The 14,467-nt window shown below is 38.5% G+C and overlaps 1 protein-coding gene and 1 long non-coding RNA gene across 8 annotated transcripts in view; one reads left to right on the top strand and one right to left on the bottom strand.

The window, feature by feature from the left end:
• STXBP5 (syntaxin binding protein 5) overlaps window positions 1-14,467 on the bottom strand; it is a 155,148-nt gene that overhangs the window by 70,225 nt on the left and 70,456 nt on the right. For all 7 annotated transcript variants that reach the window (XM_081529909.1, XM_081529910.1, XM_081529908.1 and 4 more), the window contains exon 10: window positions 13,436-13,514. In XM_081529909.1, coding sequence (XP_081386035.1) covers window positions 13,436-13,514 — 79 coding nt within the window. The remainder of the gene's footprint in view (window positions 1-13,435; window positions 13,515-14,467) is intronic.
• LOC145521379 (uncharacterized) lies at window positions 329-4,533 on the top strand. Its single transcript, XR_014065355.1, has 3 exons — window positions 329-540; window positions 1,326-1,779; window positions 2,587-4,533. It is a non-coding gene; the product is annotated as an uncharacterized LOC145521379 (long non-coding RNA).

Here is a 14,467-nt window from a genome sequence, read left to right as displayed (position 1 = left end):
GATTAGCATGAATAAAGATGGGAAATATACCCTTAGATTAGCTTGAATAGCATATAAGGCTTTAAGAATGCACTGCTGCTGCTCAGTCGCGTCAGTCGTGTCTGACTCTGTGCGACCCCATAGACGGCAGCCCACCAGGCTCCCCCATCCCTGGAATTCTCCAGGCAAGAATACTGGAGTGGGTTGCCATTTCCTTCTCCAATGCATGAAAGTGAAAAGTGAAAGTGAAGTCGCTCAGTTGTGTTCGACTCTTAGCGACTCCATGGGCTGCAGCCCACCAGGCTCCTCCGTCCATGGGATTCTCCAGGCAAGAGTACTAGAGAACCAATTTTTTCTTTTTTTTTTGGCTTCCCTGGTGGCTCAGAAGGTAAAGAATCTGCCTGCAATGTGGGAGATCTCAGTTCAATCTCTGGGTTGGGAAGGTTCCCTAAAGAAGGAATTGCTCACTCCAGACTTCTTGTCTGGAGAATCCCCATGGACAGAGGAGTCTGGTAGGTTACAGTACAGTCCATGGGATTGCGAAGAGTCGGACATGACTGAGTGACTACACACAGAGAACCAACTTATATGAAAAGGAAGCATGGCTCTAAAAGAAACTGTAGGAAAGCTCAGAATGAACTTCAGTAGTAGGCAAAGTAGAAAAAATCAATTAGAGGCAGTATAAGAAGGGAATGTCTTAATAGCCATAACAAATAAGCAACAATTTTGAAAATGATTAGGTTTGAAATAAAACTGTATTTTAATAAATAATACATATTCAAATCTATAGACAAGTTTATGAATAATTTCTGGTCCCTGTCAGAACATAAAAGCTTAGCTGGACAAATGCTTACAAAAAATTAAATTGGAAAGTTTCTATGAATCATTGCTGCTTTGCCTGCAGATAGAAATAAATTTAACTTCAACCCTCAATTATGACAGCATGCTGCCTTTCCATTAACAGCATTCATTTAGGTGTTCACATTATGGTTAGAGAATTTAAGATAATTCTAAAGCATAAATGCTGATTTTAAGGTAGTAAATTAATTAAAAACAAAGTCATACTGCATTGATAAGACTGTGAAATTATTATATTTTATACTTCTTTAAAGTATAATTTCAAAAAAAAAATGTGTCTATTTGTCAAGGTTCCTAAAAATATTTTATCTTCAAAATTTTACCACTGGAAATTTACTGTAAAGAAACAGTATAATAGGAAAAATCTTCTGTTGAATTCTCTATGGTATCATGAGAGAATATGTTCATTACTATATTAGTAATATCATAACTTGATTATCTATAATGTGAAAAACTAAATGTTTGAAAAAAAAGGAGGCATGTCTGAGTAAACTATACAGCCTTTGAGACTAATTTTAAAAATTGATAAAACTAGGATACTTTAGATAGAGTAAGAGGACAAAAAAATACCAAACTGAATATCCTCAAGGAACAAAGTTAAGTGAAAATGGATATGCATTTGAAAAAAGACTTAGGGAAAATGAACATGTGAAAAAAATTGTTTTAGAATAGTGGAATTACAGGTCCTGTGTTTCTCTTGTTAGGATTTTATTTAATGTCACAAATTAAAAAATAGAAAATCTAGATACTTCCAAAAACAGTTCAGAGAATAAGATAATAGTGGTTAAAAGGAAATTAAGTTTTCGTGACTAATTAAACTTTTTAAAAGTGCATTTTTCCTGTGAAATATCTGAATAGCTTGCCAATTTTTAATGTCATTTCCATATCTGTTATTATACTTTGTATTAAAGTACTGCTAAAATGCAATGGCACCCCACTCCAGTACTCTTGCCTGGAAAATCCCATGGATGGAGGAGCCTGGTAGGCTGCAGTCCATGGGGTCGCTAAGAGTCAGACACGACTGAGTGACTTCACTTTCACTTTTCACTTTCATGCATTGGAGAAGGAAATGGCAACACATTCCAGTGTTCTTGCCTGGAGAATCCCAGGGACGGCGGAGCCTGCTGGGCTGCCACCGATGGGGTCGCACAGAGTCGGACACGACTGAGGTGACTTAGCAGTAGCACTGCTAAAATGCAGCTTATGCTGAAAATTTTTCTGCTTTCTAGATCACTCAAGAAAAAGCAAATTAAGTCATGATATTATTATGTTTCATTCATTCAACTATCATTTTACTGAGTGCGTTATGTGTGGAAGTCACTGTAGCAGGGGCTAAGAATTCTTCTTTTCCATCCTTTAATTTCCCTAGTTTCATTCCATTCTTCAACCTGTGCACTCCCCTCTGCCACACTGTTTATTCTTATCATCTACTTCACCTACTTCAGTGTTCCATTTCAGGATCTAAAATCTATATAATTGTAAGATTTTTGGTTTTGTTCACTGTTTAGTTGCTAAGTCATGTCTGACGCCAAAAACTTTTTCTACAAGAACAGATCACATAATCATATAAAATGCTTTCAAAATTTAAGAAAGGTTATCTTCTCCATCTGTACTTTAGAATCATTATGAGAAATCCACTCTAAAACTTTCTTCTAAACATATTTCATTTTCAGTGTCTCCTATTCCAAAGGCTCTTACTTTTCTGCCATTAGTCATATGTACGGAGAAGGCAATGGCAACCCACTCCAGTACTCTTGCCTGGAAAATCCCATGGACGGAAAAGCCTTGTAGGCTGCAGTCCATGGGATCGCTAGGAGTCGGACACAACTGAGCGACTTCACTTCCACTTTTCACTTTCATGCACTGGAGAAGGAAATGGCAACCCACTCCAGTATTCTTGCCTGGAGAATCCCAGGGATGGGGAAGCCTAGTGGGCTGCCGTCTATGGGGTTGCACAGAGTTGGACATGACTGAAGCGACTTAGCAGCACAGCAGTCATATGGAGGTCTTCCCTAATTTAAAGTGAAAATAAAAATCTGCATCTTGGGAATTCCATGGCAGACCAGTGGTTAAGACTCCTCGCTCCTGATGCAGGCAGCAAGGGTTTGATCACTGGTTGGGGAACTAACATCCCACATGTCATGCACTATGGCCAAAATAAATAAATACTGCCTTCTACTCTCAAAAAAACCCCCAAAAAACAGAATCTGCACCTTACTCTTCTTGATGACACATAATTGCTACTTATATCTACTGGTGAATTCACTAAATACACGTTCTACATGAGGGTTTTCCATTATGAATCCATTCATTCTTTTTCTTTCTTTTAACATCCCTACATTCTGGCTCATGTTTGAAATGATACTATTCAAGCACATTTTTACAAGTTAATCTTTCCTACAATATATATCTCCTAACTTTTCTTCTGTTATCTTTCTATAGAAGTAAACAATGGTTGCTTATTATTCTTTCCTAGAAAAACTTCAAGATTATGATTATCTTATATTTCCATTCCCCCTGTTCGGAGTCTGCTAGTCTTCATTTCTATTCTATTTTAGCCTCTTTCAAGGTAAAACACCAGTGCTGGGAGGAGCATTGGTGCTACAGGGTTCTGAGCTGTCAGGGAACCAACCTGTATATGCTGCTCTGTTTTATACTGAAACAACATCACCTCCATTTTAGCAACTGCCACTGGTTAAATATACTTCGAAGGCTTGATAACACATTTACTTTCCAAAAAAGTTAACAAGTAAAATTTGCTAATGACAGAAAAATGGATTTGGATATCAGTAGACTTATTTAAATATGGATATAATTTTTAATTTAGCTGTAATAAATATTAATAATGATGCTTAAAAATAGAAAAATCTTAGTACTTTAAATTGATAGATGCTGTGGACAAAACCCAATCTTGAGCATATACTTATATAGCTACTAAATGAAGTGTTCTGATGTCAGAAGAAACAGCTATCAATCCAGTAGTCTCAGTGTTCTAGCTACACGAGATTATACAATAATGTTAAGGCACTGCAAGTCAAAAGTTATGTTATAATCAAGAAAGTGAACAATAACTTATACTAGTTAGGTGTGAGGATTAAAGAGTAAGACTGGGAGAGAATGTTTTACTTTGAGAGAATGAAAATAAAATAGATAAATCTGCAGTGGGTCACAAGAATGTCTCTGAAGACAGTGATAAAATGAAAATCAGCCAACCTGAGATTGAAACTTGCTGACTTGATTGAAACTTTACTTGTAAAAGTAACAAGTAAATAGGGAAGGTTATCTGATAAGACATTTGAAATTTTAAGAGTCCGTGGATTCAGAAAGGTCTTTTCCCATTAGGTACAATTAAATATAAATCTGCTTATGGATTTTTCCACAACATGAGTATATGACCAAGTGCCATGACCATGCATGGATACTATAAAAACCAAGTGGGCATCTTCAGGTTAGAATTAAATCTGCAGCCTGGAAGCCACCTACAAAGCTCTCTGGTCATGAGTAGCTAGGGTTACTTGCATTAAGTTATCTAGACTAAAAGGCACAGACAGATTCGTCAGCTCACGTTAGTGTGATTATGCGTACCAAGTATGATTTAATACTAAATTTAAAAAGACAATCTGATAAGCTAGCAAATATAAAAAAGAATGCAGTTCTTGGTGAACTGAGTGACTTATGAGTGATTAGTACAATCCCATACTAACCCAGGCTATCTGTGAGCATGTCCAGTATACTGATTAAGAGCTCCAGCTCCGGGGTCAACCTGGGCTCAAAATTGGCTCTATTACTTCATGGGTCAAGCTAGTTAAGCTTTCCATGGCTCATTATCTATAATGCTAAATGAAGACAATAAAAGTACCCAAGTCACAGTGCTGCTAGGAGAATTATGAAAGCTAATACATTCAAATTTCACAGGAGAATATCTGACACATAGTAAACAAGTAACAAATGTTCACTATATCTACTATTTTTTTCTTCTTGGTGCTTGAAAGCCAAGCCATCTAAGTAAAGGTATTGAGAACAGTAAGATCTAAGATGCTATTTTTATCTCAAGTAAGCATATAAGAATTGTTAAGACTTCTGCTTCATTGACTTCACTAAAGCCTTTGACTGTGTGGATCACAACAAACTGTGGAAAATTCTTAAAGAGATGGGAATACCAGACTACCTTACCTGCTTCCTGTGAAACCTGTATGCACGTCAAGAAGAAACAGTTAGAATGGGACATGGAACAATGAACTGGTTCCAAATTGGGAAAGGAGTGCATCAAGCGTGTATATTGTCATCTTGCTTATTGAACTTATATGCAGAGTACATGATGAGAAATGCCAGGCTGGAGGAAGCACAAGCTGGAATCAAGACTGCCAGAAGAAATATCAATAACGTCGCATACGCAGATGATACCACCTCGAGAGCAGAAAGTGAAGAGGAACTAAAGGGCCTCTTGATGAAGGTTAAAGAGGAGAGTGAAAAAGCTGGCTTAAAACTCAGCATTCAGAAAACTAAGATCATGGCTTCCGGTCCCATCACTTCATGGCAAATAGATGGGGAAACAGTGACAGACTTTATTTTCTTGGGCTCCAAAATCACTGCAGATGGTGACTGCAGCCATGAAATTAAAAGACGCTTGCTCCTTGGAAGAAAAGCTATGACAAACTTAGACAGCATATGAAAAAGCAGAGGCATTACTTTGCCGACAAAGGTCCGTCTAGTCAAAGCTACAGTTTTTCTAGTAATCACGGATATCAGAGCTGGACCATAAGCAGGCGAGTGCCGATGAATTGATGCTTTTGAACTGTGTGTTGGAGAAGACTCTTAAGAGCCCCTAGGACTGCAAAGAGATCCAACTAGTCAATCCTAAAGGAAATCAGTCCTGAATATTCATTAGAAGAACTGATGTTGAAGCTGAAGCTCCAATCCTTTGGCCACCTGATGTGAAGAGCCGACCCATTAGAAAATACCGTGATGCTGGGAAAGATTGAAGGCAGGAGGAGAAGGGGACAACAGAGGATGAGATGGTTGGATGGCATCACTGACTCAACAGACATGAGTTTGAGTAAGCTCCAGGAGATGGTGAAGGACAGGGAAGCCTGGCATGCTGCAGTCCATGGTCCATGGGGTCGCAAAGAGTCAGACACAACTGAACGACTGAACAAGACTAAAGGAAACTCCTTTTGATTCGGAATGAGGGTGTTCTATCCAAATGAATTTCTCTTCTCGTTGCTATGGCTTAGCAAGAACTGAGGTGGAGGAGAGAGAATGAAAAGGGAACATCTGCTGACTAGTACTTGGGTGGCAAGAATTCAGAGACAAGCAGGGGCTCTACGAATGAGTAACTGAGAAGATATCTTCATTGATGCAAATATTAAAAAATATGTAAAGACTATTACCAAACCTGGATCCCAAAACATTGTTCTCAATGTTCAACCTATCTGTAAAGTATGATTGTAGGGGTTGGCCATTAACGCGAACAGAGTAGGCAGCAGTAGAGTATGGTTAAGAGTACAGACTTAAATCTGGGTTCTTTCAGCTATGAGCGTTATGATTTTGGGCGAGTTACTCAACCTCTCTGCTTCAGTTTCCTCATCTGTAAGATAATACCTGCCTAACAGGGTAGTTGTTGAGATTAAGTACATATGTGTAAAGCACTTAGAACAGTTTGGCAGCACACACATAGCCCAGTATGAGTGTTAACAGATGTAGTTATTTAAGAACAACCTAATCTCTCCTGGAGTCCTCACTGGCTCCCAGCCCTCAGGTTACCTGGTCCCACTCACTGTTTTAATGCTAGGTGAATTCTTATCTGATGGGTTCAGGGCTTGGGGGGGGTGGGGGGGTGTATGTATGTGTGTATACAAATTACATGTTTTGATTCTTTAGCCTCTTTTTCCGGTTTTCTATGCCTCCACTCTGCCTTAATTTTTTCTGCCTGCCGTTTCACTAAGTTTCACTTGAATATCCTTATCCTTTTGTATCATGTGACTTATTAATAATAAAATCAATTTCCAGAAAAATAAAAAGTAGAGAAGGATAAAAATCATAAAAAGTGAGCCTGTGTTCTGGAGAAATTACTTTATGCACAAGGAGTTTGTTTTGGGGCTTCTCAAAGTTAGGATTCTCTCATCAGAAACACAGCCTTGTTAGGAGTGGGACTCAGTGGTATCAAGTTTCTGGGAGTTACCGAAATAGATCTTTAGATATTTTTAGAACCAGAATATCACCAGCATATCCTGAGTTTTTATTATAATCTGGTCTTTTATATTATATAGGTAATCTACCTACAGCTTTTAGCCCACTCAGTAAATTAAATCACTATATCTACAAAACTACCTGAAAACAAGTTCTGGCACCAGGAATGGGAGTGAGGGATAGAGTAAGGGAATAATCAAACACAAAATCCCAACAACTTTTCCTTAAAGGTTAACAAATATATCATGTGTGTGTATGTGTGCTTATCAAGGGTCATCAAACCATCAAACTGCCTGTTTCTGTATGGCCTGCACACTAAGAATGGTTTTTATGTTTTTAAAAAGTTGAAAAAAAATCACACAAAATAATAATGATTTTTTGTGAAAATTATATGAAATTCAAATTTCCAAGTCTGTAAAGTTTTATTGTAACACTCCTTCATTCATTCATTTATGAGTTGTCCACAGCTGCTTTGGGACTAGAGTGGCAGAGCTGAATAACTGCAAGAGACCTAAACGATTTGTACTATGTACTCAAACTATGTACTCTCTGGCCCTGTACACAAAAGGTTTGTCACAGCATGTGTTATGACAAAAGGGAATAAATTAATCTCTTAGATATGCTTCTCCAAATGTAGCTAAACTACTATATTTGACTGTGGTAATATTCACTTTTAAGTTCCCTAACAGACAAGCTTCCCCACAACCTGGTGGTACTATGAATGGTGCTTTATATATATTGTTTAGTCCTCATAAAATTTTTCAAAATTTATTTTGATTATTTTTAAACTATTTATTGATTTGTCACAATATTGCTTCTGTTTTATGTTTTGGCCATAAGGCTTTGGGACCTCAGCTCCTTGACCAGGGCTTGAATCCACACTTCTCGCTTTGGAAGGCAAAGTACTAACCACTCTGCTGCCAGGGAAGTCTCTAATCTTCACAAAAATTCTGACACATATACTACCATTATTCCCATCTTACAGAGAGAGAACAAGCACAGGAAGCCTAGCTGATGACTGCACACCAGTGGAGAGCCGAGGCTGGATTCGGACACAGGAGGTCTGGCTCAAGAGCTCGCTCACTCACACTCACTGGTCAAGCACCACTGGCTGCACGACTTCACAGCTGAGTCACATTAGATTTTCAAAGAAATAACACTTCAACAGAATTGACTTACCATTTAATTTCTGAAATTTTATTAAGAACTGGTCAAGGGCAGTGGTTCAGACAGTAAAGAATCCACCTCAGTGTGGGAGACCTAGGTTCGATCCCTAGGTTGGGAAGGTCCCGTGGAGGTGGGGACGGTAACCTACTCCAGTATTCCTGCTGGAGAATCCCCATGGACAGAGGAGTCTGGAAAGCTACAGTGCACAGGGTCACAAAGAGGACATGACAGAACAACTAAGCACAGCACATGTAAAGAATAGCTGCATATCTTTAATAAAAGTGCAATTAAAATGTTATGTTAATTAAATTGTCACTGTTCTCTATGTAAGGGAAAAATCTTGTCTCTCCTGGAGTAATATATGCTTTACTAGAAAATAAAAGGCACACAACATCTTGACTCATTTTTCTGTCAGAGTTTACCTTTAAAAGTAGCAGCTAGCTCTTATTAATAGATAACAGTTAATTCTTTATGGTTGCACTTTTCTATACACCTGTCTATCTTCTTCCTTATGTTCAATAGTGCTGTGCCTGGACAATTAAAAGTGAGACAGGTATGTCCCATGCTTTCATCAAGCTCAATATTTAACGAGAAAGGCATGCGTTAAGTAAATTACTAATGACAGATATAAGTTTTAGAAAGGAAAAAATATAGCATGCTTTGAGAGTAATTACTAGCGGACACGATCCAGTCCGCACGGCCAAAACAGCCTGAAAAGCAGTGACATCTATGCAGAGTTACAGAGGATGTGAGGGAATCTTTCAGCCTCGAATTATTTCCAGGTAAAGATAAGATGACATCGAAGATCCTGAGCAGGGGAGGACAGCCCTTCTAACAAAATCTGGTGATTTGCCAACATAAACTGACAGAACATATTCTGTGGGCACCTGCCCAAGACACTTGCCAGGAACAGGAAAGGCTGAGTGCTGCCCAGCTTGCTTAAAGGAGGTGAGCCTTCTCTTGGTGCAGCAGTTCTCAATGTTGGGCACATACTGGAATTCTGGAGATATCACAAGGAAACGAGTCAGAGAGTTAAGGAAAGAGCTCATTTAATTTACTGAAAATTTTATCCCAGATGGAAAAAGACATTGGAAAGCTGGAGAGAACTGTCACCAGATGGCTACCCTGTTGATTTATCTTGTATTAAGAGCACCTACAAATGCATACTGGTGGCACCTGTAATGCCTGGGACCTGAGCTTGATGCCTGGGTTGGGAAGATTCCCTGGAGAAGGAAATGGCAACCACTCCAGTACTCTTGCCTGGGAAATCCCATGGACAGAGCAGCCTAAAGGGGTAAAGTCCATGGCGTTGCAAAGAGTTAGACATGACTTAGCAACTAAACAACCACCATGAATGCATATAAAAGAGTCAGACTGCTTTACGTTTCTGATCCTATGAAAGGAGAATTATCCCTGCCATTATGAAGAAATCAGGAACTTATAAATACTCCCAATATATAGGAATGAACATGGGAATAGGCAGAACACACACAGAGAAAAATCTTCCCAGGATGTCTGTCTTTGTTGCCAAACCACAGCTGTTAATATAATTAGATAATTCAGAGGACAAGCGGCACTGTTAGTTTAAACGTTTAGACAATTCATTTTATGTTGTATTACAAGCACAGGGTTGTTTTTTTTTTCCTGGTTTCCCACCCCACCCTCCTTCGCTGTAATGTTGTCTATACACATACTTTTGCCACAAGACAAATACAGCAAAAAAAAGGCAACTGATGGTAGGTTTCCCAAAAACATAAGGGTAATCCCTTATAGAAAGTTTATGATGTACCAGGCACTATGTGAAATGTTTTGAATACATGATTATCTCACTCAATTCATTACAACAAACTTTTGACCTATTATCACATCTATGTCCTAAATGAGGAAACAAGCACAAAGAAGTCAAAGAACTCACTGCCAAAGGTCACACAGTGAGGGATGCCAGAGTCAATTAAACAGATGCTACTCCTCTTGGAGGTCACTCAACCTTTTGTCTGAGCACAGTACGTCTTCTGGGTCCCAGAGGAAGGCTAAAGAGGACCAAGGAGAAATAACAGCAATCTTAAGATTCCTCATCCTACTCTGAGAAATGCAAAGAAACAGAGGAAAACAATTGAATGGGAAAAACTAGAGAGCTCTTCAAGAAAATTAGAGATACCAAAGGAACATTTCATGCAAAGATGGGCACAATAAAGGACAGAAATGGTATGGACCTAACATAAGAAGAAGATATTAAGAAGAGGTGGCAAGAATACACAGAAGAACTGTACAAAAAAGATCTTCATGACCTGGATAACCATGATGGTGTGCTCACTCACCCAGAACCAGACATCCTGGAATGAGAAGTCACGTGGGCCTTAGGAAGCATCACCATGAATGAAGCTAGTGGAGGTGATGGAATTCCAGTTGAGCTATTTCAAATCCTCAAAGATGATGCTGTGAAAGTGCTGCACTCAATATGCCAGCAAATTTGGAAAACTCGGCAGTGGCCACAGGACTGGAAAAGGTCAGTTTTCATTCCAATCCCAAAGAAAAGCAATGCCAAAGAATATTCAAACTACTGCACAATTGCACTCATCTCACACACTAGCAAAGTAATGCTCAAAATTCTCTGAGCCAGGCTTCTATAGTACATGAACCGTGAACTTCCAGATGTTCAAGCTGGATTTAGAAAAGGCAGAGGAACCAGAGATCAAATTGCCAACATCCATTGGATCATCGAAAAACCAAGAGAGTTCCAGAAAAACATCTACTTCTGCTTTAAAGCGTTTGACTGTGTAGATCACAACAAACTGTGGGACATTCTTAAAGAGATGGGAATACCAGACTACTTTACCTGCCTCCTAGAAATCTGTATGCAGGTCAAGAAGCCACAGTTAAAACTGGACATGGAACAACAAACTTGTTCCACATTGGAAAAGGAGTACGTCAAGGCTGCATATTGTCACCCTGTTTAACTTTTATGCAGAGTACATCATGTGAAATGCCAGGCTGGAGGAAGCACAAGCTGGAATCAAGACTGCCAGGAGAAATATCAATAACCTCAGATATGCAGATGACACCACCCTTACGGCAGAAAGTGAAGAAGAAGTAAAGAGCCTCTTGATGAAAGTGAAAGAGGAGAGTGAAAAAGTTGGCTTAACACTCAACATTCAGAAAACTAACATCATGGCAACCAGTCCCATCACTTCATGGCAAATAGATGGGGAAACAATGGAAACAGTAAGAGACTATTTTTGGGGGGCTGCAAAATCACTGCATATGGTGACTGCAGCCATGAAATTAAAAGACGCTTGCTCGTTGGAAGGAAAGCTATGACCAACTTAGGCAGCATATTAAAAAGCAGAGACATTTTGTTGACAAAGGTCCGTCTAGTCAAAGCTATGGTTTTTCCAATAGTCATGTATGGATGTGAGAGTTGGACTATAAAGAAAGTTGAGCACTGAAGAATTGATGCTTTTAACTGTGGTGTTGGAGAAGACTCTTGAGAGTCCCTTGGACTGAAAGGAGATCAAACAAGTCCATCCTAAAGGAAATCAGTCCTGAATATTCATTGGAAGGACTGATGTTGAAGCTGAAACTCCAATATTTTGGCCACCTGATGCGAAGAACTAACTCATTTGAAAAGTCCCTGATACTGGGAAAGATTGAAGGCGGGAGGAGAAGGGGACGACAGAGGATGAGATGGTTGGATGGCATCAACGACTCAATGGATATGAATTTGAGTAAACTCTGGGAGTTGGTGATGGACAGGGGAGCCTGACGTGCTGCAGTCCACGGGGTCACTAAGAGTCGGACACGACAGAGCGACTGAACTGAACTCTTGAGAAAAAAGGTTGAGTCTTATTAGACTGAGAAAAGAACAGATTAAAAATAAAAGCAAGCCAGTTATAATAACCAGTTGTTCTAAACTGGTATATGAAAAAAACGTTCCAGTGGTTCTAAACTTAAGTGTGCATCCTGCAGGTCTAGTGAGAACCAACTGCAGGGCTCTACCCACACCAACTGTGCGGCTCCACCCATACCACTGCCAGGCTCCACCCACACCAACTGCGGGGCTCCACCCATACCAACTGCCGGGCTCCACCCACACCAACTGCAGGGCTCCACCCACACCACTGCCAGGCTCCACCCACACCAACTGCGGGGCTCCACCCATACCAACTGCCGGGCTCCACACCACTGCCAGGCTCCACCCACACCAACTGCCGGGCTCCACCCACACCAACTGCCGGGCTCCACCCGCACAACACAGACTGTGATTCCGAGATCTGGCGTGAATTCTGAGAATGTACATTTCTAATGAGTTCTCATCCAAGACTGCTGCCCCCTGTTGCTCCAGGGGTCACAGTTTGCTCACTATATACACTGTATACACTGCACTATATACACTACCTAAATTCACTCTCTTACACAGTTCTAGTAAATAAAACCATACACTTTTCCTAGAAAACTTGAACATAAACGGTCTCCTTTAGAGGTTAGAATTTTCAAAGAAATGTTTATTTGTTTTCATTATTATATTTTAAATTATAACATTTGGCAGGTTTGATCCCTGAGTTGGGAAGATCCCCTGGAGGAGGATCCCCTGGCAACCCACTCCAGTATCCTGGAAAATTCCATGGACAGAGGAGTCTGGAGGGCCACAGTCCATAGGGTCACAAAGAGTCAGACACGTCTGAGCATGCACACACAAAGATATACAAAAACTATGTGTAAGATATGTAAACTGTAAAAACCATATAAATCTTATCCCTGAGTCACAGTGTCAATTAATCTATTCAAATACAACTGACACTCTTCCTTTAATATTAAGCTGTACTTATTATTGAAACTGCCAAATATTCTTAAAATAAGATTTAATTTGTGAAGAATACATATAACTTTCATAATTAACACATACTGCATTAACAGGTTAAAGTTTAAGTTTTTTTCTTCATTGCTTATTCTACAATTTTCACTAGTGAATAAATACTGTTATTGAAGACTAACAGAACATATGAAGTTTGACAAGAAAAGTAATTCAAGCTTTCCAAGATATATTGTAAAACTACTAAAGACAGAGAACACATGAAATATTTTATCCTGAAATTACCAATTTTAAGTATTTTGTTAAATAAAGCAAGAATAAAATTTAAAAACTCACTGGACCATTCTAAAGTAGGCTTTTAATAGTAATGAGTCTTCAGTGCTATTTCAGTAACTGTATACAATGAATATTGTCAATGAAATAAAATCTTACCCAGATCTAGTCGTTTTGAATTCCACCTTGAGGATAGGTTTGCACGGTTCTGGCTTCTTCCCATCCTTTAACTGTTTTCCTAAAATATAGTTTCCTGCATTAAATTCTAAAATTCTAAGTTACTCTAAATTCTTATACATTGATACTTTATAAAATGAAATATAATGAAATCCACCATGAAATATTTTAAAGTGATTTTGAATAAGATATTTAAAATGATCAATTTAGTGTTTGAAATCCAGTGCTAAAAAGTAAATAAAATGAATAACTTGTCAACAACATTTGTGATAAAATTCTAGTAAGAGAAATTCAGTCTTTGCAATGTTTTAAAGATACGGAAAACAGGATTTAAATTTGCTTAATGAATTCAAGTTTTAATATAGCTTATTTGAGGAAAATAAGTCTAAATCATATTTTCACCCAAAGTGACAGGCTGCAAAATTAATCCCTCTGCTAATAAAGTCAATTATATTTACTCTCTTAAAGTAACATCCATCCATTGTGATGTCCAAGAGACTGCTAAAATAAACCAATCTCTGTAAAATGTGTCAAACTCATACTGTTAAAGAATTTTGATTATTTTTTAAAAGGTTGATTTCTATTATCAATTTTTACATGTTCACTGTATTAACAATTCAGAAAATGTTAAAAGAAAATAAGATATACTAATTCCCGTTTCTAAGAGATTAATCAGTGTCACCATTATGTTATTAGTAAAGGTCCCAAACACACACTGCTAACCCAACACTACTTATCCTCTTTCCCAGCTTTTTCCTCCCAGGAACTAGCTCATTCTAATGTATTTTTAATTTTCTTTTGTTTGCTGTTTGCCTCACCAACAAGAATGTAAACTGCATGAAAGCAAAGATTTTTAAGTGTGTATATATTTTTTATGTATCCATGGTGACATTGTTTGGCATAGAGTGGACACTCAATAACAATTTAATAAGTGAATAAATTAACGATTTTTCTTTAGGATTAATTCCAAGAAAAGAGATATTTAGGTAGAACTGTATTCCAGAAAGGATGAAG

Source organism: Giraffa tippelskirchi, chromosome 9 (genome assembly GCF_054371585.1).
Source record: "Giraffa tippelskirchi isolate mGirTip1 chromosome 9, T2T-mGirTip1v1.2.pri, whole genome shotgun sequence".
Classification (NCBI taxonomy): domain Eukaryota; kingdom Metazoa; phylum Chordata; class Mammalia; order Artiodactyla; family Giraffidae; genus Giraffa; species Giraffa tippelskirchi.
Note: the sequence above shows the minus strand (reverse complement) of the source record. Positions and strands in the feature narration are given on the sequence as shown.